General features: G+C 44.4%; 1 protein-coding gene across 2 annotated transcripts in view; it reads right to left on the reverse strand.

Moving 5' to 3' along the window:
- Positions 1-244: 244 nt before the first annotated feature.
- The window catches only part of LOC137527751 (caM kinase-like vesicle-associated protein), a 200,425-nt gene continuing 174,782 nt past the window's right edge, over positions 245-25,887 (reverse strand). For both annotated transcript variants that reach the window (XM_068248623.1, XM_068248622.1), the window contains exons 7-11: positions 25,463-25,538; positions 21,894-22,030; positions 10,340-10,418; positions 4,915-5,002; positions 245-1,099 (exon numbers count right to left, since the gene is read on the reverse strand). In XM_068248623.1, the coding sequence (XP_068104724.1) occupies positions 857-1,099; positions 4,915-5,002; positions 10,340-10,418; positions 21,894-22,030; positions 25,463-25,538 (623 nt within the window). In that variant the 3' untranslated portion in view covers positions 245-856. The remainder of the gene's footprint in view (positions 1,100-4,914; positions 5,003-10,339; positions 10,419-21,893; positions 22,031-25,462; positions 25,539-25,887) is intronic.

Raw genomic sequence — 25,887 nt, forward strand, 5'->3', positions numbered from 1 at the left:
GGTGAGGTGTATGTCCCTTCTCAGCCTCAGCCTGTCACACTGAACTGCCCTCAGCCATTCAGTGATGAATAAACACAGAGCAGTGGGTAAATAGAATTTGATTTTGCAGCTGATAATCTCGTTTTAAAAAAAGCTAGATTGAGGGAGATGCTAAACGATCCAATCAAACCGTGGAAATGTACTTTTGGAGATCCAACACTCTCATGACTGCCAATACACCAAACTCCACAAATGCACCAATAGCTGTTGAATGTTAGTTCCTCTTTATTGGTTTTAAGTCCCCTTACCGTCAGGGGTACCGGCCTCTGAGGCACGGTAAGGGCATACAATCTGAACTAAAATATGTAAACATGCAGATGACATGCAACAAGCTACCCAGGTTGGATTTTATGGAGCAGTTGGGTTTAAGCAAAAGGTCTGCCAGAGACCTGCTAGGTGCCGCCTAGGCTCGGAGATGTATTGGCTTGCTTTAGGTTTTGACTGCCTGGCTTCTTTCTGGAATGTCACGGAATATCTTCATGTCAGATGGATGATGTTTTGGTCCGGTTACCGTATTTAGAAAATATTCGCCGAGGAAAAACTTCAGTACAAATATTTTGTCCAGGGTCAGTCTTCATGCACCAGGATTAAGTAACGTTCCTCCTAAGTCCCTTCCACTCTAAAGGCCGGAAATATCAATGCTGGCCTGGGGCCTGATCTTGGTGGTCTTTCAAGAAATGTTTCCACTAGGCTAGCTGCCCCCCCATCATTTGGCATAATTGTCCACCTTGGTGTTTGGTCATCAGAAGTCTGCAGTAGATCCTGTTTTAGTGAGCAGATCGCTAGTCTCTGAGGGTGTCGCCATTTTGGTTAGGCACTATGGCCCGCTGTGCTCTGGCTGCCCAGATAGATGTTCCCCGCTGCTGGCGCTTCTGATGGGGTTCCAGTCTGCTTTAGGAATGCTGTGCTGGGAAGGAGACAGTTTGGGGGATGAAGAGCAGGCTTCCACAGTGACCTCATGCGACACACTCATGGAAGATCTAGGGGTGACGGGAAGACGTCCACTGGTGCCTTCTGGTGCTCTCAGTCGTTGCATGAAGGTGGTGACACGGATGGCTTTCTGCAGTGAGGAAAGGAGAAGTCCATTGAGGTAAAACTCAGCAGCATCACATGGGTTTTTATACAAACCTTGTAGTTAAAGTAACAGAACCTAACATGGTACCCTTCAGGGCAATAATATACGTATAGACAGTAGTGCTTTCTGGGAAGGGGGGGCTGCACTGCTTCCTGGGGACGGGGGCAGATATGGGACGTGCTGCTTACTAAGAAGGGTTACAGATACTGGCTGCACTGCTTAACAAGGGGAATGTTGCAGATACTGGCTACAATACAAATACATAGCGGATCTATTGGAACTTTATGCCCCTCCACGCACCCTCTGCTCTGCCAACAAGATTCATCTGGTTATTCCCAGGACACACTTAACATTTGGTGCTCGGGCCTTTTCCTATGCAGCCCCTACTCTATGGAACTCACTTCCACAATCAGTACGAGAGGCTCCTTCTCTGTACAGCTTTAAAAAAAGGCTAAAAACCTTTTTTTCCTGAGCCTTTGAGACTACATAATGCAGGGTCACAGCGCTTTGAGTCCCCAGGGAGAAAAGCGCTATAAAAATATTATTGTTGTTATTGTTACAATGCTTACTAACGGGGTGGAGGTTGCAGGTACTGGCCCCACTGCTTACTAAGAGGTGGGGGGGAAAATACAGGTTTTCTTGCTTCCTAATGGGGTAGAGTGAAAATACTGTCTGCACATCACTGCTTGCTGTGGGAGGACACAGATATTGGCTGCACAACTTGGGGGGGGGGGGGTTAGATAATTACTGCACTTGGGGATCAGGAGGGTTTATTCCAGCCTAAGAAGGTCAAATGTTGACCTTATGCATGAAGTCTACTTATAGTCGAGGATGTATGGTAATTTGAAAGGTGTTATCTGTGCCACTTTAGACTGCCCCTACAAAAGAATGTAGGGGTGTGCTTTTATTTAGCATATCTGGGTTCTCCTTTACAAAAGAAAAACTGAATGCATGACTAGTTGAGCACTGCACTGCACGCCTTACCTTCCTCTGCCATCATTGTCCATAGTACAAAGTATGTGTGGCATGTGCCCTTCCCAGGCAACCATCTGATGAGTCAGTGCTACTACACCAGCTCGCTCGTCAGCTGGTCCTAATTAATAAAAGTAATGCTAGGTGGCCAGTGCTAGGATCAGTGGAAGAGGGGTGATGACTCTTGGTGGTTTCCAGTAACCTCAAAGAATCTAAAAGACTGAGATAGACCAGGAGTCCAATGGTGCAATATCACAGATACAGGTTGGTGTAATCAGGACCGGTTCAAGTAACAATTTGGCCCTAGGGCAAAATAAGCCTGGGGGCCCCCAACAGACACCCCCCCCCCCCGATCAAAAAGCGTCATTAGAGGCCCTTTGTTGCAGCCAAATTTCCATCCTGGGCCCCTGAGCTTGCTGCTGACCCTTCCCCAATCACCTCCCAACTTAACAGACTCTGCAGAGTCCCTGGGGAGCAACAGTTAAGATGGGGGAGGGACAACTTGGGGGCCCCTACAGGCTCTAGGGCCCTGGGGCAATTGCCCATTTTTTCCTATGGTAGCTCCGGCCATGGGTGTAATGTAAGGAAGCAATTGTACTCACAAAGGTGGGTTGCAAAACTTGCAACCATCGCCAGAGCCTATAGAAGATAACCGTCCACGCTCAGTATTCCAGATCTGTTGTGCAGGTACCGGTTGGTTGCTCTCCTTGGATTTTTGTTTAAAAACATGTAATAACGCTCAAAAACACCTTTACACCCCTAACGGGGGTAGAAAACCACTGGTGGAGGCGTCCTGAGTATAAACTAGTTGCAACTACTAAAATGAATGAACGAGAGGGGGTATGCCTTACCTCTCTTGAAGGACAAACTAATATTATTGGAAAAAATAATATTATCCATTTAAACACATAAGGACAACGCGTCTCAAGTGTGCTGGCCCACTTCTTCAGATCAATACAGTGCCTTTCTGATACAAACAGAGGCACCTACGCTCATATTACACTACTGAAAAGGCACTATATTGACCTGAAGAAGTGGAAGTAAGAGAAGAGCAGTGATCCTATCTCCTGCATGTCAGACAGGCACCTGGAAGGGGAGGAGCAACATATTTAAACTGCCTTATATGAATAATCTGATGACAATGGAGTGTCATCACCTGTCTTGACTGACACACCAGTGTCAAAGTCTATACGCTAGAACAGAAGACCCCAAACTTTTTCGGTCAAGGGCCGGGTCAATATACTTCAGACTGCTGGGGGGCCGGAACATACATAAAATTATGTTGAAAAACATTGCATTGAATGTACACTAGGTACTGATTCCTCCCAATTATGCCTGGAGGAGAACTCTCAGCAGCAGCCATTCAGTCATGCGGAGCCCAAAAATACGTCTTTTTGCACCAGACAGTGAAGCATACCCAGGTGACAATCTGCCGTCCAGTTGGACAGCAGTGTCACCTGATGCAGAATTGGATTGGAAGCCAGCAAATGACTACCTGCTGGCTTCTACAGTATGTAGATGGGTGGTGCCAGCACTGCTATTCTATATGCGGGCCGCTTAAACTAATGTACAGCGCTGCGTAATATGTTGGCGCTTTATAAATACAATAAATAAATCAATAAATCAATATTTAAAGGTGCAGTGGGCTGCATCTATATGTTATACATTTTGTGTTTGGGGGCCAGTGAAAAAGCCTTGGGGGGCCGCATTTGGCCCACGGGCCTTAGTTTGAGGACCACTGCGCTAGAAGGGTCAACACAAGAGGAGGTCAATGAGATGCTAATAATAGAAATTAAACTCAAATATGTGGCTTGGAAATGGATCAGTCAAAAAACAGCAAGTGCTCTTGATTGGCAAACTTCTGAGCTGCATGCAATCCGTGACAATGTGATTTCAAGCTCGCATTGCGAGATGCATAACAACCTGCACAGATCCTCTACTCAACCTTCTTCTAGCATATGGGAGAGGAGATGACTACGTAGTTCCCTATACTAGGCAAAAAAGAGGGAAGACATGCAAGGCAGTGTTACACTAGTCAATACAAGCCCTGCTTTTTTTTTTTTTTTTTTTACTTTAAAGTGGATCTGAACTCAGAACTTCTTCGCCGCTCTAAAGTATACGCAACAGCATTTCTGTTACAGCTGATACAAATCCTGCAATAAATCTGAAGTGTGTCTATTTCCTGCTTTCATGGAAGCAGACATAGGTTTAACACCCTGTGTTTACAAATCAGCTTCTCTGCCATAGCAGTCAGCTGCGGATCAGCTGATTTTGGCACGCGGCTCTGAGAGCCGAGCGTCGAAACTGGGCGCCCCATAGTAGCAATGCTATGCTGTGCGGGGCGTGCAGCGGTAATTCATTTCATTACATCTCCTCCCGAGTTGCGACAACTCGGAGGGGGAATAGTATTTAACGCCGCCTCAGAGTTTAGTGGCAGCGGTGAGAGCCGTAATTCGTCTCTCACCGCGCGAGCGGCGCCGAATTAATATGCACCCGTCAGCTGAAACAGCTGAGAGATCATATTACAACTAGTGATTAATCAGAGATGAGGGGGAATTAGACAGGCTAAACTCTCTAAATACATACAGAGTGCCTTTCTCTATGTTTCCCTTCTGGCATGTGCAAGAGTTTAGGTTCACTTTAACTTCTGCTAGGACTTTAAGAAGGTCAGATGGGTGTTTAAATACATACTAAAAATAACGTTGCTGGTTTTGAGTCCATTTTAAGCAAGGGAACTCGATTGTCCGCCCTTAAAAATTGTTCACTTTACATTCCAGTTTTCTGAGCATTGGCTTGGCTATATTTGTCCCGCGGTGCCGATTACTCACCCTCCACTTGGCTTTAGCAAAGTTCTTTTCAATCTGAGCGCAAACACCTTCCTTAAGGTTCGTCTCCGAAGCGGCGTTTCCGGAAACCCTTCAAGAAAGAATGTTACAAACTGTAAACCTAACTGAATGGTTCTACGTTAACTATAAATGTCATATTAAAGTGGAACTCCGACTAAACTTGTCTCTCAATTTCTGTAGGGTCAGCTGTCTTGTCTCTGCACACAGGAGAGAAGACAGCATGACCTCATCAAAGGGGAGGGGTTGAAGAATTTAACAGACAGGTTGGGCGGAGCTGCAAATGCCACCATGCGATGCTCCAATTTCAACACAGTTTTCAGCTGGCTGGATTAAGTAAGAGTAGAAGAGTTACTTTTATGGGGTAAGAAGCAGCAAAGGCATTTTTAAAGAGAACCCGAGGTGGGTTTGAAGAATGTTATCTGCATACAGAGGCTGGATCTGCCTATACAGCCCAGCCTCTGTTGCTATCCCAAACGCCCTAAGGTCCCCCTGCACTCTGCAATCCCTCATAAATCACAGCCACGCTGCTGACAAACAGCTTGTCAGAGCTGGCTGTGTTTATCTCTATAGTGTCAGTCTGCTGCTCTCCCCGCCTCCTGCAGAACTCCGGTCCCCGCCTGCATCCCTTCCCTCCCTGCTGATTGGAGGGAAGGGACGGGGGCAGGGACCGGAGCTATGCAGGAGGCGGGGGAGCAGCTGACACTGACACTACAGATGTAAACACAGCCTCACAGCACGGCTGTGATTTATGAGTGATTGCAGAGTGCAGGGGGACCTTAGTGGGGTTTGGGATAGCAACAGAGGCTGGGCTGTATAGCCAGATCCAGCCTCTGTATGCAGATAACATTCTTTAAACACACCTCAGGTTCTCTTTAAGAGGCACTGTAGTGACTGAGGCCTGGTGCACACCAAAAACCGCTAGCAGATCCGCAAAATGCTAGCAGATTTTGAAACGCTTTTTCTTATTTTTCTGTAGCGTTTCAGCTAGCGTTTTGCGGTTTTGTGTAGCGGTTTTGGTGTAGTAGATTTCATATATTGTTACAGTAAAGCTGTTACTGAACAGCTTCTGTAACAAAAACGCCGGCAAAACCGCTCTGAACAGGCGTTTTTCAGAGCGGTTTGTGTTTTTCCTATACTTAACATTGAGGCAGAAACGCATCCGCAATCCAAAAAATGCCTCACCCCGGGAGTATGCGTTTCAGCAAAACGCCTTCCACTCTGGTGTGAACCACCCCATTGAGATACATTGGCCAAGCGTATCCGCAGCCGCAAGCGGCTGCAGAAACGCTGAAAAAGCCGCTCGGTGTGCACCAGCCCATATAGTAGAATGCAGTTACCCACTTTTCTGGTAATTTTTCTGGTTTCAGCATCAAAAAACATTTCATATAATCTATATAATGCTGTATATTGCAGTGATGAGCAAAAATGCAAATATTCTTTTCGCAGAATTTTCGCCCAAAAAAGCACTAACTTCTTTTCGACATGCAAATTTTCGATCAAATATTTTTGCGTTAATTTTTGCCTAATGCCCGTTATATTCACGTTAAATACATAGTTTATCGCATACGTATTTCCGCGTAGTCGTAGTACCGCTATGCGAAGCTTCACCCGCTACGCATAGTTGACGTATGTATTGCGAAGTCAACTACGCGTGCGGTATCTGCGGCTATACAGATCATTGCGCATACGTAAAAATATAATTGCCCTTCTATACGTATACAATTCCGCATTTTAAGGTGGAATGTACTCATGTATTAGTTCACGCATGCGCATATTTAGCGTGTTATTGCGGACATTTTGCCGCATAAAAGGCATAAGCCTCCGAAACAGCGGATTATTGCGGAAATTTTTCCGCACAAGGGCATAAGCGTCCGCATACAGCGAAGTTCCTTTAATTTTCACTGCTGGTCGAAAACGCAAATATTTCTGAAGATTTTCCCGAAAATTCGCCGAATTTCGAAAACGGAATTTTTGATGCGAAAATGACTTGGGCGAAAATGCGCAAGCAACACTGGTATATTGGTATGTAGCCCCGCACTTTCAGTGATGTATAGCCTAGGCTGTTTAGATATGTGGAATTCTCCTCCCAGAGCATTCTGGGAGACCAGACATTATTTTCACTGGCTTTGGAATTCTCAGAAACAAATATTCCGCAGAGCTGCACCTGACAGGACTGTAGATGCCGTCACCTGTGATACATTTCAGAATGTAAATCATAGTGGGGAAAGATTTTACACTGGGCAAACGCTAACTAAATAATCTATAAATTAATATTGCAAAAAAAAAAAAAAAAGGAATTTTAATAATTACATTATTTTCACTAAAGTCCCTCTGTCAGTACAGACATTTACAGCCTATAGTAGTAGTTGTACAGAGGCGTCAGAAGTGTAAAAGTAGGATTAAATGTTTTAAAAGAGAACAATGGGGGGGTTCAGAGGCGCTAAGCTTTGACTGAGAACGTATACCATATATACTCGCATACAAGCCGAATTTTTGACCCCCAAAAAGGGGGTCAAAAGTTGGGGGGTCGGCTTGTATGCGAGTCTTCCCTGGTGGTCTAGTGGTGGGTGGTGGGTGGTGGGTGGTCCGCGCCCCGCTCACCCCCTCCCCGCTCCCCCCGTGGCCGCCGCTGCTATTACCTGCTTAGGCAGCGGCCGCTTCCTAATCCGCGTTCCTCTTCTGAACTTTCAGCGTGTATCACCCCGGCGCTGCTGCTGTGACGATGCAGGGGGCAGGAAAGAGCGGTTCCCTTGGTAACGGCGATACAGATCGCCGCTATAGGGAGCCGCGCTCTTTCCTGCACTCTGCATCGTCACAGCAGCAGCGCCGGGCGCGCTGCTGTGATACACGCTGAAAGTTCAGAAGAGGAACGCGAATTAGGAAGCGGCCGCTGCCTAAGCAGGTAATAGCAGCGGCGGCCGCGGGGGGAGCGGGGAGCACAACCTACCTATGCTGGGCACTATACTGGCTAAACTGGGCACTATACTGGCTAAACTGGGCACTATACTAGCTAAACTGGGCACTATACTGGCTAAACTGGGCACTATACTAGCTAAACTGGGCACTATACTGGCTAAACTGGGCACTATACTGGCTAACCTGGGCACTATACTAGCTAAACTGGGCACTATACTGGCTAAACTGGGCACTATACTAGCCATACTGGGGCACTATACTGGCTAAACTGGGCACTATACTGGCTAAACTGGGCACTATACTAGCTAAACTGGGCACTATACTGGCTAAACTGGGCACTATACTGGCTAATCTGGGCACTTTACTAGCTATACTGGGGCACTATACTAGCTAAACTGGGCACTATACTAGCTAAACTGGGCACTATACTGGCTAAAAGGGGCACTATACTGGCTAAAAAGGGCACTATACTAGCTAAACTGGGCACTATACTAGCTAAACTGGGCACTATACTGGCTAAACTGGGCACTATACTAGCTAAACTGGGCACTATACTGGCTAAACTGGGCACTATACTAGCTAAACTGGGCACTTTACTAGCCATACTGGGGCACTATACTAGCTAAACTGGGCACTATACTAGCTAAACTGGGCACTATACTAGCTAAACTGAGGCACTACCTACCCATACTGGGCGCTATACTGAGCACTATACTGGCTATACTGGGCACTATACTGGCTATACTGGACACTATACTGGCTATACTGGACACTACCTACCTATACTGGGAACTATACTAGCTATACTGGGACACACTGGGGGGCTGCACCAATCCAGCATTTCCTACCCCCCGCTTAAATGGGGGTCAATCATTTTTCCCTGGTTTTTCAGGGAAAAGTTGGGGGGTCGGCTTGTATGCGGGTCGGCTTATATGCGAGTATATACGGTAAGTCGAATGTACTCCATTTTTTTTTTTGCCTAATAAAGTTGGATGTGCCCACGAAATGCGTTGCATCTACCCGAAGTATGTAAATAAATTGTTTACTTGTTGAATTAACCATTTCAGCCAGCGGGATTTTTCACCTTATGCATTGGAGCAATTTTCACCTCCCATTCATTCGCTAATAACTTTATCACTACTTATCACAATTTATTGATCTATATCTTGTTTTTTCCGCCACTAATTAGGCTTTCTGTGGGGGGTTCATTTTGCTAAGAGCCACTTTACCGTCAATGCATTTTAACAGGATTAATACGAAAAAAATGGAAAAAATTCATTATTTCTCAGTTTTCGGCCATTATAGCTTTAAAATAATCCATGCTGCCATAATTAAAACCTATGTTTTTTCTTTGCCCGTATGTCTCGGTTATTATACCATTTAAATGTTGTCCCTATCACAATGTATGGCGCCAATATTTTATTTGGAAATAAAGGTGCATTGTTTCCATTTTGCGCCCATCACTATTTACAAGCTTATAATTTAAAAAATGTTTTTAGTATACCCCCTTCAAAAGCAGATTTAAAAAGTTCAGACCCTTAGGTAACTATTTATGTCTTTTTTTTTTTTTATTGTAATTTTTTTTTTTTCCTATTAAAAATTTTATTAGGGGAATATTTTGGTGTGGGACATAAACAAATAATTTTCAATGTTGCTATATGTGTAAATTGTAATAAAAAACATGTGTAGATGTAGTTTTACTATTTGGCCACAAGATGGCCACCTTCATTTTTGGTTTCCCTCCTTGTACCTCTCGCTAAGCGGAAGCACAAGGGAGATGCGGAAATTCTTCCGGGCAGAAGAGCCGGAGCCTCACGGGTGAGTGCTTCGGTTTTTCTGCAGGGAAAAGGGATCGGTGATCGGGAACCATGTCCCATTTCACTGATCCCAGGGCTACCGGGGGACACCACGGGGAGGGGGTGCGCGCCCGCTATTGCGGGCGGGAGTGCGCCGAAGCGCGACACCGCATCAGAGCAGCCGCCCGGACGTGAGCTTCACGCCCGGGCGGCAGGAATGGTTAAGCAACACCTTTTTCGTGTCTGTTTGGAGGAGGTAAGTCCACCACTAACCCCCCATTGTTCTCTTTTAAAACATGTTATCCTACTTTTACACTTCTGGTGCCTCTGTACAACTGTACAATAAGTGTGTCCACACCTGGTGGAGGGGACTTGGTTACTTTTTCCGATCTACAGAGAGTGACTTCTTAATCCTAAGTGATGACAAGTCTAATACTCTCCACCTGCCTACAAAGTGGTTGCCTGATATGGTAACCCAGAGTTGTAAGTATAATATTATACTTTTCTTTGTATACTCATCATCTCCAGTGCATACTACACGATATTGGGCTCTCGGTGTCCCCCCCCCTTCTTATAGTAGTGGGTTCATATGCCTGAATTCATTACAGGACCCCTAGGAAGGTGAAGACTAGCAGATCTGTATCCGGGCAGGTGCCCAGGTCCAGAACCTGCATGAGGGTCCCTAATTATCTTACCATGTGTGTCCCAATGCTTCTTGGGCTGTGATCCGCTGCTCCTGGTCCATCTCCATCAAGCGGGACACCAGATCTTTGGCTATAAGAAGGGGAAAAAATGACTCAAATCAAAGAAACTCTCTATTTGAGATATTGTGGTAGGATTTTACCGGCAGAAATGTTCTAATGATATTTCACATGTTTTATTTTAAAAACACTTTAAAGGACAACCGGGGTGACATGTGACATGGTTAGATAAACCTGTGTATGTACAGTGCCTAGCCCACAAATAACTAGGCTGTGTTCCTTTTTTCTTTTTCTGCCTGAAAGAGTTAAACATCAGTTATGTAAGTGACAGTTTCTGTCTGGGTCAGAACCGGGTTAGACTGGGTCATACTATAGCATAACCCTCACTGATAAGTAATTACAGCCATAAAACACTTTCCTGTCAGTAAATGGCTTCTGAGAGCAGGAAAGAGATAGAAAGGGTCAATAATTCATACTGGCATACTTCAAGGAAGGTGTCATTGAGCAGAGACCATGAAACAGTAAAAACTAGATTTATATATAAAATAAAACTGTGGGATAGCTAAAAAAAAAGTCATTTTTAGGAGAAGGATAGATACAATTGTTTTTCTCATCAGTTTATTTTCACCTCAAATGTTACTCACATTGAAAGCAACAACAACAAAAATCACAGTTTATATGATATGTCCAAATCCAGAGTTGTCTGAAAGTCAATAATTTATCTACATTTTGCCATGTTTAACACAGGACTCAACTTACAAACACATTCAATTTACAAACAATTTCCCGGAACAGAACCTGTTAGTAAGTAGGGAACTGCCTGTACTTATTTTAGACAGGACCTTTGTTGGCTCTCACAACACCCTCAATATTTTTTGGCATGGATTCAACAAGATGCTGGAAACCTTCCTTTGAGATTCTGCTCCATGGTAACGTCACACAATTTCTGCACATTTGCCAGCTACGAATCTCCCATTCTAAAACATCTCAAACCACCAGTGGCACTGTCAATCACTGCCACGTGGACCGGAGCATACTACGCGCCGGTCCATGTGGCGGTGACTGACAGCGCCGCTCGCGCAGGTGCAGTACAGGCCGACCTCCAGGTCGGCCCAAGGACGGATCTAGGGGGGGGGGGGGCAGGCGGGTCTCTTGCCCCAGGCGCAGTTTGTTGTGTTCTTAAAAAGGCGGCAAAATTTGGATGGGGAATGGCAGTTTAGGAGCCAAAACCTGACCTTTAGGCGCCAAAACTGGATGGGGAATGGCAGTTTAGGAGCCAAAACCTGACCTTTAGGCGCCAAAACCTGACCTTGCCCCAGGCGCAACTTGGTCTAGATCCGTCTCTGGGTCGGCCTGATGTCATCACCGCGGACCGGGAAGCAGAGACAGCGAACGACTGCAGGTAGAGCTGCGGTGAGGGACATGCTGGGAGCTTGGGGCTAGATGAAGCCCCGGGTAAGTAGCCCTTATTTTACAATTTATTGCCTGATAACTCCTTTAAGCAGAAATCTAGGTTCATCAGACCAGATTACGTGTTAAAAGGTCCTCAGCTGTCCAGTTTTGGTGATCTTGTGCACTCTCATCTTTCTGTTCTGGGCTGGCAGAAGTGTAATATGACACAATGGGCCTGATCCAATTTACTATTTCTCCTAAGTTGTCTCCAAGGAGATACATTTTCATCTTCTGTTTAAAATAACTTTTGAGCACTGCAACTGAAAACGTACCAAAAACTAGGTAAAAAAGTACTGAGCATTTTCTTACTTGCTGGTGGCTTGAAAGGCATTTTTATTGATAAGATGTGACAATAGCACCTAGGAGAAAACTTAGGAGAAAAAGAGAATTGAAAAAGGACAGTGGGGCTCCTGACATTCTTTTCTTCTCACTACAGTTACAAAGAATGTTTATCTGAGGTAGTGTAGCCTTTCTAAGAAACAAACCTGATTAAAGATACTAAACAAAAGTATACCCTAATAGAAAAGTATATAAAACTTAGCTTTTATTAAGATCGCATTAAAACGTTATCATATTTTCATATTTGCTAGCTATATTGTTAACTGTGAATAAAGTGGACTGGAGGAGACAGGGTTCTGGGTCAGAAGACCATCCTCCTAGTTCACACTAGTAATCATTATGAACCCTACACCAAAACTCGACATGTTTCATTTCCTAAATTGGAAACTTCGTCAGGAGTGCATATACCCTAGTGATAGAGTGATAAAGTGCTACACACAATAGATACAATATACATTTCACATATTTACAAAAGTTAGCAAAGTAGCAGAGTAACGGCCACCTAAACCGGCAGCCTGCTGAAGAATGAACGTCCACACTCTCCTTTTATAGTGTGGACAGGACCCCTAGGTATGCTGGGTAGGGCGGAGACAGGTTACGCCCATCTTCCTAACCAGGAAGTAATGTCTCATAGGTCAATACAAATATCTATCAAAGTTTTTGACCAATAGGAAGAGAGGGCTATTGAAGCCAGTACAATCCCGAAGATGTTCTATTAATCCCTGTATATAGCTCAAAACCCTCTTTCTCCGACTTATAAGAAGTCTCAATCACATACTTAAGGCAGCAAAGAAAACCTACGCTTACAAAGTAAAGAAAAACGTATCTCCGCATTTCCAGATCTCTCATTGGTGGTTGAGTGTGTTGGGGGCGGGGTTAGGCGTCATCAAGAATAAGATGACTGTCACCTCCGACAGCCAATCAGTAACTCAAAGGATTCCCCGTCTACGGCGTGTATGTTAACCACGCTAGGGGAGGCGGGGAGCATGGGAGAGCGTCACTTCCGTAATCTGCGGAATGACGGAGGTGTATGGAGGGTTTCTATGGTAACATGTCACATGGGCGGTGGGAGGCCATGCATATATTAAAGGGAAGCACATCATTGGTTCACGCGCTCCAGCCCTCTGGTTGCCTAGGAGACGCGTGAGTCACATTGGTTCGGAGCAGCCGGCATATAGCCTCTAGCGCATCCTAGGAGATCCTTGAATCATGTAAAATAAATATAGATACAATTACGCTATATGCCACACCGTGCATTACGCATCCTAAAGGGGGGGGGGGGAATTTATATACAGGGGATAGTTACACACAAAGGAGTTAGGCAGTAACAGCCTCACAAAGGGCTGTAAAAGTAAACAGCACATCAAACATCAGGAATACATGCAGGTCCTCATATTTACAACCTCCTTAAAGTTGGGACCACAAAATACCATATTAAGGGGTCATTTGAGGAGAGGCTCATAATGGAGAGGGGACGATATGCGGGGACTGGATGGACAAACGAGAAGAATAGGGGACACCTGTTAAGGAACATAAACCTGCCAAGTCCTGAACAGCTAAATAAAGGAGGCAAAAGTGAAACCCTCATTCAGTCCGTTGGGGCTGAGGGTTCCTAGTCTATAGATCCATCTAGCCTCTTGCTGTTTCAATTTTTGGTCCAGATTGCCACCTCTAGGGCCCATTCTCCATTTTTGTATGACCCAGAAATGTAGGCAGGTTGGATCACTTTTATGTTTTTCTTGCCAGTGTCTAGAGACGGAGGTATTCCGTTTGTGGGAAATGTCACCCAGGTGTTCCAGGATTCTTTCTTTAACAGGCCTTGTTGTTTCACCTATATACAGAAGGAAACATGGACACTGTATTGCATACACAACGCCCTCTGTATTACAGTTAAAGAAATCAAGTAGGTCATAAGTACGACCATCTTTTGGGGACTTAAAGCTCTTACACTTATGCACATTGACACATGCCTTACATCTCCCGCAGCTAAACATCCCATTTAGGGGGCCACTCAGCCAAGTTTTTTTCACTGTACCACTCCGGCCAGTATTGGCTGGTAAGAAAGAATGCATTAGATTGTCCCCCAAATTTTTACCCCGCCTGTATGTTATTAGGGGCGATTGTGGGAGATATTCTTTCAATTGTGGGTCCAACTTCAGGATGGACCAATGTCTCCCCAGAATTCGTTTCACATTGTGAGACTGGCTATTGTAGGTGCTTACCAGTCTTACTTTCCCACCCTCCAAGTTATCCTCTCTGTTTTTTGGGGTCAAAAGATCTTTTCTCTCCACTGTCCGTGCTCTTTCACATGCGCTGGCTATCACCTCCTTAGGGTAACCACGATCCTGAAAACGTCTCTCTAGGACTTGGCATTCCTCAGTGAAATCGGTCACCCTAGTGCAATTTCTACGGGCTCTCAGGAACTGCCCTTTTGGGATACCCCTCTTCAGGGGTTCCGGATGAAAGCTATCCCACGTTAGCAATGAATTGGTGGCTGTAGGTTTACGATAGATTTTTGTATCGAGGCCACCACCATCATTTTTCGAAATTTGGACGTCCAGGAAATTTATTTTTTCATCATGTATCTCTTGAGTGAAAAACATCCCGATGTCGTTTGAATTCAACTGTGCAACAAAGTCCACAAACAAGGACCTGGGGCCGTCCCACAGGATGAAGATATCATCTATGAAACGGCCCCAGAAAAGGACATGAGAGGTATAGAAGATCAGATCCTCACCGAAAACCAGTTGGTCCTCCCACCACCCCAGAAACAAATTTGCATATGAGGGGGCACATGCCGTCCCCATAGCACATCCCCTCCTCTGCAGGTAATATTTGTTCTGGAATAAAAAATAGTTGTGAGTTAAGATAAATTCCAGTAATTCCAAAATTAGAGAGGAGTGTTCTTTAAGGTGGATACTTCTGGATCTAAGGAAGAAATTAGTGGCATTAAGTCCCAGTCTATGATCGATGTTATTGTACAAAGACTCCACATCCAGGCTAGCCAGTAGAGTATTCTCCCCAATATTCACATCATTTATTTTATTTAAAAGATCCATAGTGTCTCTAAGGTAAGATGGGAGGCTTTCCACAAAGGGCCTTAAGAAGGAGTCCACATATCTGCTAATCTGTTCGGTGAGACAGTTATTCCCTGATACAATGGGTCGGCCTGGTGGTGTATGTAGGTGTTTATGGACTTTAGGAAGTGCATAGAAAGTAGCGATAGTTGGGGACTTTGTTAAAATACAATCATAATCTTTTTTATCAAGGATTTTCTTACTTAGTGCATCCTTAAGTAATCCTTCAAGTTCTTTATAGAAAATCTGTGTTGGATTCCCTTCCAACTTTCTATATTGGTTTTCATCCATGAGTATGTTTTGGCACATTTTAATATATGCTGCTCGTGTCATCAATACCACATTTCCACCCTTATCCGATTTTTTAATAACAAGCTCCTCATTGGTCATCAGGTTATCTAGAGCTAGCTGTTCATTTTTACTAAGGTTACGAGCGGTGTGATGTCTCATTTTAACCAGATCCTCCAGATCTCTTGTTACAGTGTCGACAAAAGTTTGTATAGTGGGGTATCCACCAATGCTGGGGCAGAATTTGCTTTTATTTGTTAAATTACTTTTCGGTGCCCCTAATTGAATTTCCCCTGTTCGATTCTCGTCCAGGAGCTCATTTAGAATAGTGAGTGCATTGGTGTCCCTTTCTTCATCCCTATTTGCCTGCATTGTTGGAGAATGCATGTATTTATAAACAGCCAATTTTCTCGCAAATAAATTCACATCTTTCACTGCCTCAAACAGGTCAAAGTCAGGTGTGGGTACAAACGTAAGGCCCTTAGAGAGGACTGAAATCTCATTGTCATTCAAAACATAATCCGTCAGGTTAATGATAGTGTTGGGCCGAACCTCCGATTTTCGGTTCGCGAACCGGGTTCGCGAACTTTCGTGAAAGGTTCGGTTCGCGTTAAAGTTCGCGAACCGCAATAGACTTCAATGGGGATGCGAACTTTGAAAAAAAAAAATAATTATGCTGGCCACAAAAGTGATGGAAAAGATGTTTCAAGGGGTCTAACACCTGGAGGGGGGGATGGCGGAGTGGGATACATGCCAAAATTCCCCGGGAAAAATCTGGATTTGACGCAAAGCAGCGTTTTAAGGGCAGAAATCACATTGAATGCTAAATGACAGGCCTAAAGTGCTTTCAAACATCTTGCATGTGTATACATCAATCAGGTAGTGTAATTAAGGTACTGCTTCACACTGACACACCAAACTCATCGTGTAACGCACCGCAAACAGCTGTTTGTGTAGTGACGGCCGTGCTTTACTGGTGCGCACCATGGCGAGAGTGCAGGTTTTGGTGGCTTTACAGCCCATATGGTCACCTGGCTGATGTAGCTGTATATCACACTGCGTGCACTCACGTAGGTAGGTGGGTTCACTTAACTGCACAGGTATGCGCACTGATGCGGTGGGTTCACTGAACAGAACAGGTATACAGTGGCGGGTTCACAGAACAGGTATGCAGTGGCGGGTCCACTGAACAGAACAGGTATGCAGTGGCGGGTTCACTTAACTGCACAGGTATGCGCACTGATGCGGTGGGTTCACTGAACAGAACAGGTATGCAGTGGCGGGTTCACTAAACAGAACAGGTATGCAGTGGCGGGTCCACTGAACAGAACAGGTATGCAGTGGCGGGTTCACTTAACTGCACAGGTATGCGCACTGATGCGGTGGGTCCACTGAACAGAACAGGTATGCAGTGGCGGGTTCACTAAACAGAACAGGTATACAGTGGCGGTTCACTAAACAGAACAGGTATGCAGTGGCGGGTCCACTGAACAGAACAGGTATGCAGTGGTGGGTTCACAGCACAGGTATGCAGTGGTGGGTTCACAGCACAGGTATGCAGTGGTGGGTTCACAGCACAGGTATGCAGTGGTGGGTTCAATGAACAGGTATACACAGTGGCGGGTCCACTGAACAGAACAGGTATGCAGTGGTGGGTTCACTAAACAGAACAGGTATGCAGTGGCGGGTCCACTGAACAGAACAGGTATGCAGTGGCGGGTTCACTAAACAGAACAGGTATGCAGTGGCGGGTCCACTGAACAGAACAGGTATGCAGTGGCGGGTTCACTAAACAGAACAGGTATGCAGTGGCGGGTTCACTAAACAGAACAGGTATGCAGTGGCGGGTCCACTGAACAGAACAGGTATGCAGTGGCGAGTTCACTTAACTGCACAGGTATGCGCACTGATGCGGTGGGTCCACTGGACAGAACAGGTATGCAGTGGCGGGTTCACTAAACAGAACAGGTATACAGTGGCGGTTCACTAAACAGAACAGGTATACAGTGGCGGGTCCACTGAACAGAACAGGTATGCAGTGGTGGGTTCACAGCACAGGTATGCAGTGGTGGGTTCACAGCACAGGTATGCAGTGGTGGGTTCACAGAACAGGTATGCAGCCAGACAGGAACAAGCTAAGCCTAACTAATCTTTCCCTATGAGAAACAATCTGCAGCAGCTCGCCCTACTCTGACTAATGCAGGCACACGAGTGGCCGTAATGGCCGCCGCTGCCTGCCTTATATAAGGGGGGGTGGGGCTCCAGGGGCTAGTGTAGCCTAATTGGCTACACTGGGCCTGCTGACTGTGATGTAGAGGGTCAAAGTTGACCCTCCATGTGCATTATGGGGCGAACCGAACTTCCGCAAAGGTTCGCCTGCGGGACGCGAACGCGAACCACTGAAGTTCGCATGGAACCGTTCGCAGGCGAACCGTTCGGCCCAACTCTAGTTAATGATACGCATGTCACCGGTGGGATCTACTTTATAATCTACCATTCCTCCTCCTTTCTCTTCCGATGGTAGGTCTTGTACCCCCATCTGTCCCTGTTCCTCAGCTGTCTTGGTGTATTCGGGGAGGGGGGATTGGACCCTCTTGGTCGCCCCCTGCCCCGTGGCTTTTTTGGTTTCCCTGGTTTCTCCCCAGGTTTTGTATTCTGATTTGGTTCAGTTTCAGATTCAGTATCGGTGGTAGTTTCGTCACTAGATAAAACTGGGTCCCGTATGCTGGGATCTTTATTGGGTATCTTTTTCCAACTATATACCTTCCCACTTTTAAAGTCACGCCAATCTCGTACAAACTTTTTATGTTTCCTTGCTTTTATGCTCTCCTTATGACTCTCAACTTTTTTCTGTAATTTTTCTTCCAATTTTTTATAATCAGAATGTTCCTTATAAGCTATAACTTTTTTATGTTCCGTTGCCAATTTGACATTTATTTTTTCTAGACATTTAACCTCATAGTCTCTCAAGAAAGTCATCAATTCCAAAGTTTGTTTAGTCTTGAGGGCATTCCAACCGGTCATAAAATCATTATCATCAGTGTGTTTGTGTGGGGTGACTAAATTCCGAAGACCCCTGAAGGTAATTTGTTCTTTGATATATTTATTGAAACTCAATATTTCCCACCAACTACGGTTGTGTTCTTTATGCAAATTAAAGATGGATTTAAATGCCTCATCCACTTCTGAGGTCGGGGAGGGGGTAATTTCTGGTTGAGGAATGGAGGGGTCATCACATGAAAATATTTCTTTGGCCTCTGCTAATAGATCAGTCACATCAGGTATACTATCTAAAAAACCTGACATTGTTAAGGTCAATGATAAGATACTTTTCCTCTCAATAGAAGGGTACAATGGCGTCAGGTCGCCAAAAAAAAATTCAAACGACATCGGGATGTTTTTCACTCATGAGATACATGATGAAAAAATAAATTTCCTGGACGTCCAAATTTCGAAAAATGATGGTGGTGGCCTCGATACAAAAATCTATCGTAAACCTACAGCCACCAATTCATTGCTAACGTGGGATAGCTTTCATCCGGAACCCCTGAAGAGGGGTATCCCAAAAGGGCAGTTCCTGAGAGCCCGTAGAAATTGCACTAGGGTGACCGATTTCACTGAGGAATGCCAAGTCCTAGAGAGACGTTTTCAGGATCGTGGTTACCCTAAGGAGGTGATAGCCAGCGCATGTGAAAGAGCACGGACAGTGGAGAGAAAAGATCTTTTGACCCCAAAAAACAGAGAGGATAACTTGGAGGGTGGGAAAGTAAGACTGGTAAGCACCTACAATAGCCAGTCTCACAATGTGAAACGAATTCTGGGGAGACATTGGTCCATCCTGAAGTTGGACCCACAATTGAAAGAATATCTCCCACAATCGCCCCTAATAACATACAGGCGGGGTAAAAATTTGGGGGACAATCTAATGCATTCTTTCTTACCAGCCAATACTGGCCGGAGTGGTACAGTGAAAAAAACTTGGCTGAGTGGCCCCCTAAATGGGATGTTTAGCTGCGGGAGATGTAAGGCATGTGTCAATGTGCATAAGTGTAAGAGCTTTAAGTCCCCAAAAGATGGTCGTACTTATGACCTACTTGATTTCTTTAACTGTAATACAGAGGGCGTTGTGTATGCAATACAGTGTCCATGTTTCCTTCTGTATATAGGTGAAACAACAAGGCCTGTTAAAGAAAGAATCCTGGAACACCTGGGTGACATTTCCCACAAACGGAATACCTCCGTCTCTAGACACTGGCAAGAAAAACATAAAAGTGATCCAACCTGCCTACATTTCTGGGTCATACAAAAATGGAGAATGGGCCCTAGAGGTGGCAATCTGGACCAAAAATTGAAACAGCAAGAGGCTAGATGGATCTATAGACTAGGAACCCTCAGCCCCAACGGACTGAATGAGGGTTTCACTTTTGCCTCCTTTATTTAGCTGTTCAGGACTTGGCAGGTTTATGTTCCTTAACAGGTGTCCCCTATTCTTCTCGTTTGTCCATCCAGTCCCCGCATATCGTCCCCTCTCCATTATGAGCCTCTCCTCAAATGACCCCTTAATATGGTATTTTGTGGTCCCAACTTTAAGGAGGTTGTAAATATGAGGACCTGCATGTATTCCTGATGTTTGATGTGCTGTTTACTTTTACAGCCCTTTGTGAGGCTGTTACTGCCTAACTCCTTTGTGTGTAACTATCCCCTGTATATAAATTCCCCCCCCCCCCCTTTAGGATGCGTAATGCACGGTGTGGCATATAGCGTAATTGTATCTATATTTATTTTACATGATTCAAGGATCTCCTAGGATGCGCTAGAGGCTATATGCCGGCTGCTCCGAACCAATGTGACTCACGCGTCTCCTAGGCAACCAGAGGGCTGGAGCGCGTGAACCAATGATGTGCTTCCCTTTAATATATGCATGGCCTCCCACCGCCCATGTGACATGTTACCATAGAAACCCTCCATACACCTCCGTCATTCCGCAGATTACGGAAGTGACGCTCTCCCATGCTCCCCGCCTCCCCTAGCGTGGTTAACATACACGCCGTAGACGGGGAATCCTTTGAGTTACTGATTGGCTGTCGGAGGTGACAGTCATCTTATTCTTGATGACGCCTAACCCCGCCCCCAACACACTCAACCACCAATGAGAGATCTGGAAATGCGGAGATACGTTTTTCTTTACTTTGTAAGCGTAGGTTTTCTTTGCTGCCTTAAGTATGTGATTGAGACTTCTTATAAGTCGGAGAAAGAGGGTTTTGAGCTATATACAGGGATTAATAGAACATCTTCGGGATTGTACTGGCTTCAATAGCCCTCTCTTCCTATTGGTCAAAAACTTTGATAGATATTTGTATTGACCTATGAGACATTACTTCCTGGTTAGGAAGATGGGCGTAACCTGTCTCCGCCCTACCCAGCATACCTAGGGGTCCTGTCCACACTATAAAAGGAGAGTGTGGACGTTCATTCTTCAGCAGGCTGCCGGTTTAGGTGGCCGTTACTCTGCTACTTTGCTAACTTTTGTAAATATGTGAAATGTATATTGTATCTATTGTGTGTAGCACTTTATCACTCTATCACTAGGGTATATGCACTCCTGACGAAGTTTCCAATTTAGGAAATGAAACATGTCGAGTTTTGGTGTAGGGTTCATAATGATTACTAGTGTGAACTAGGAGGATGGTCTTCTGACCCAGAACCCTGTCTCCTCCAGTCCACTTTATTCACAGTTAACAATATAGCTACCAAATATGAAAATATGATAACGTTTTAATGCGATCTTAATAAAAGCTAAGTTTTATATACTTTTCTATTAGGGTATACTTTTGTTTAGTAGTGTAGCCTTTCTGTCAGCTCAAACCGGTGTGGCCTTTCACTTACTGAGACCTGAAAAGAATGTAAATCTGGTTTAGGAAAGATTTTACGACCCATTCACACCTAAGCGCTTAGCGGGTGATTCCTGCTAATTGCTAATACACTAGCGCTTTTTAAAGCGCTAGTGCTTTGTAACCGTATGGTAGTGTTCTCACTGCTGTGATTGGCAACGATCGCGGGTGTTTTGCGATTAGCGCCAATCAAACGGGTTTCCTGCAGCATTTTCTGGGCGATTCAGCAGCGGTCACGGTACCGTGCTTACTGCAATCGCTCTGAAATCGCGGAGGTATAGTGATTTTTACCACCCTAATCGCAGTAAAATCTCTACAGCAAATTTTACGTGTGAAAGGGCCCTTACAATAGGCACTGAAACTGACTAAATAATTTATAAATGACTATTATAAGTTAATAAAAAAAAAAATAGCAATTTGATTCATTACGTTATTTTCACTACAGTCTCTCTTTACCATTTTTATAGAGCTATTTTTTTGTAATATAGAGACCATATCTACCTGATGCTGAGATCACATCCCAGTACGGGGAATCAAACTCGTATTCGCAAGCCAGGATTTTACGGAAAATTTTGCGGTTGTGATTTTCACTGTTCTCTTCCTCGTTCTCATCATAGAAAGGCGGGTTCCCCGATAGGCTAAAAAAAATGGGAAAAGATTATAAGGTCACTATTGTTCAAACAATTAGAGAAACGAGTTAACGGAGAAAAGAAGAGGCTGCCATCAGGGGCATAACTAGAAATCACTGGGCCCCTTTGCAAAACTTTGGATGCCTCCCCTCTCCCCCAAAAAATAGAAACTGGAAAGGCAGGCCAGTAAAAAGGTACGCATGGCGGCCGGCCGACTCCCAGACGGCAAAAACAAGACTAGCTGGCAGCGGAGGACTGGAGCAGCAGTGAGTGACTACGAGGGCACAGGATGGCTGCATAGGGCTGGTAGATGCCCCAGGTAAGTGAAATGCATGTTTTGTTTTTTATTTTTAAGTTAAGGTTCCCTGTTTTCGCCAAGGAGATCATTCTTCTGTTTAAAATAACTTTTCAGCACTCTGCAATTAAATAAGTACCAAAAAGGAGGCAAAGAAGTACTGCCAAACTTACTCTGAGTATTCTATTGCTTGCTGGTGGCTTAAAAGGCATTTTATTAAAAAGGTGTAAAAATATCACCCTGGAGAAAAGGGCCCATATGCAATTCACTTTTTCTCCTGAGTTTTCTCCTAGGTGATAATTTTTCATCTTCGATTTATAATAACTTTTTAGCGCTTTGCAATGGAAAAAGTACTTGAAAAGGCACCATCAAAATTATTTTGAGAATTTGTTTGCTTGCTGGTGGTTTAAAAAGCATTTTATTGGCAAGTTTGAAAATTTCACGTAGGAGAGAACAGATGGGCCAAGGTGAATTACGGTAAATAAGGGCCCCTAAGTTGATAAACTATGTTTTTATTGCAGCCAAACAGACTATTGGGGCTCTGCCTCTGACGCAGGTGACCTGGGTTCGAATCTCGGCTCTGCATGTTGAGTAACCCAGCACCTATTCAGTAGGAGACCTTAGGCAAGTCTTCCTAACACTGTTACTGCCTATAGAGCGCGTCCTAGTGGCTGCAGCTCTGGCGCTTTGAGTCCGCCAGGAGAAAAGCGCGATATAAATGTTATTTGTCTTGTCTTATCTATTGTTAAGACTTGGAAATAACCAGTTGTTCAATTTGATGACGTTAAAATGAGAGTCTCAACTTTCTTGATACAAGGGAAATTAGCAAGCATATTAACTTGAAAACACACAATTTGAAAAAAAAAATGGCTTCCTTGGAGTGAATATTTGAGGAAGCTGTGAGGCTTTTTTTCACTACAAAAGTGTGGGATATGAATGTCTTCTTCAGTGTGCTATCTGGGTTCATCTTTCTGCTTTCCTCTTTTCTTTCTCTTTTTTTTCCTTTTCTGTTCTTTCTTTGTTTTTGTTTTCTACACCTCTGTCTGTCTTCTTTAGGACTGAAATTTTTAGGTTACTTTAAAAAAAAATGGTATTCACAAGAATTGACATGACTTTTAATAGCTGTGTTATCATTTTAATTCTCCTATGCTATTTCAATCCGTACTTTTTGATCATTTTGTTTTATGTTGGGGAGAAACTAGCGTAATGTTTATGATCCCTATTGTTTATTTTTTAAAGGGACTCCGAGCAGTGCAGAAACTATGGAAAGATGCATATCATTTTAAAGCTCTCTTTCTCCTCTTTCCAATGATATATAAACCACCACCCTACGTCTTTTAGTTTTCGCTATTTTCGCGATTGAAATTGCCGCGGATGCAATTTCGATCGCGGAAATAGAGAAAACTAAAAGGCGTAGGGCAACGATTTGGGTGTCGTCAGAAAGAGGAGAAAGAGAGCTTTAAAATGATGTGCATCTTTCCATAGTGCTCGGAGTCCCTTTAAGTGAATTTCTTACATTCTCTGTTGAGTAAAATTTTTTGAAAAAGAAGAAAAAAAAAGATTTATTAAATAAACAAATGAAGCAGTAACTATATATTAAACAAAATATAATCAATATAAAAAAATGCACACACACACACACACACACACACACACACACGCACACGCACACGCACACGCACACGCACACGCACACGCACACGCACACACACACACACACACCAGGACAGAGTATATTTAGTTGAAAAGTCATTGCTCTCTGCCTGCAAGCAGAAACTAAGGTTTCAGACTGACTGGGTTGGAGCAGGCAGGCAGCATTTATAAACTAGCATAGCAGATAGATCTCCGTTTTTCAAAACGCAAAAACAAACATACAAAAAGTCCCCTGTGTTTGTTATTAATCACTTTTAATCATAATTACCAGTGATTGAAAACAATGTTCTACTAATAGCATATGTAACGATTGCGGAATTATTTCCGAGGTCAGCGCACAAGATGCTCGCTGACACTGCGGAAATCCTCCACAAGCGTACGAAACAACAGAACCCAGCTTTGGTGTAATGCACTTGTAGAGGGAAATTCCCACTGGCAGATGGAGCTGTGGAGTGCAGAGGAACAACCCCTCTGCACTGCCACAGATGCCAGTTGGGAATTGTACGAATTGCAACAATGCAGGGCAAGATAGCCCTGAAAAAGAGAGAGTGAGCACAGCGACAGAATGTATGTGTGTCCACCAATCTAGTCGCCACCCAGCGACGGCGAACACACAATAAGACAGAGCAAAGGAACAGACAGGACTAACTACACATGGCCCCCACACGTTAAGCGCAATAGCGACAAAGCGCGTGCTCGGCACGGTCGCCACAGGAGAAGTGCAATAGCGACAAAGTGTATCAACCCTGACTAACCAAAGAAACACGAAAACAAAAGAGAACGCAAACGCGTCTCCCCGAGACTACAGCAAGCATTCGATCCAGACAAGACAGACAGAAGGAGTAACCAGTAGCAACCGCAGCTATGGCCTACACTCCCAGACAGAGTACAGAAGGAACCACTGCCGCTACCGCTAGGGTGAATTCGATCCAGACAGACAGATGGAGCCACCAGTAGCAACCGCTGCTCTGGCTAGCACCCCTAAGACAGAGTACAGAAGGAACCACCGCCTCTACCGCTAGGGCGAATGCGATCCCAACAGACAGAACGATTTCCTGTCGACCGCCGCTGGCGACAAGACAATCGCAACAGATAGACAGAACTAGGCAATACAGATAATCAACAACCTAACTATGCTAGAAGGAATGCTAGTGCACTCCCAAGGATTACTCTAAGATAATCTTAACAAACAATATGCAGAGGGCTGAGACTCAAGGTAAGTCTAGCAGGAACAAACCATCATGACCAGCAAGGGATTCTAGGAGGAAATGGTATTTATACTGCAAGCCATCAAAGGAAGCAGCTAAGCAATTTGCATGCCAAGTGGATGCAAATTCCTCACCAGAGCAGCAGCTCAGCAAGTTGCAGAGTGAAGACAGGTCTCCTTTCCAGGGACCTGCAGCACTCAGACTTACAAAATGGTCAAAAGCTGTCTGCCTGTGCAGACAGCAGAGCAGATCATTATAGCATACAAGAGAGACCATTCAACTTACAGAATAAACATAACGACACCGACCGCCCAGCAGTCAACGGGACGTCCGTATCTGTGCCGCGACACCACTTCTGGGGCTGCAGACATAAAAAAGGGAACATGGCGAGTGATGACATCATACGGACATAAAGCAGTCCAACTACAAGTCAAAATATAATAAAATACGATCACAAGTGACCAAAAAAAAAAACTCAACAAAAGGCCTTACAAACAATTGATAATATATGATCGTTCATAATCGATTTGTAGCACTGATTGCTGCTAAGCACGTACAATTTGATCACATTATCAGATTGAAACACAGAAAAGTTCATATAAGAGGTTATCAATAGAGGGCGAGAAAAGAATGTATAGTGTTTTTTTTAATATGTTAAATTATTTAGTTTGGTACTAAAATATATGTATATTTTTTAAAGAAATATACAT

This window comes from Hyperolius riggenbachi, chromosome 8 (assembly GCF_040937935.1).
Source record: "Hyperolius riggenbachi isolate aHypRig1 chromosome 8, aHypRig1.pri, whole genome shotgun sequence".
Taxonomy (NCBI): Eukaryota; Metazoa; Chordata; class Amphibia; order Anura; family Hyperoliidae; genus Hyperolius; species Hyperolius riggenbachi.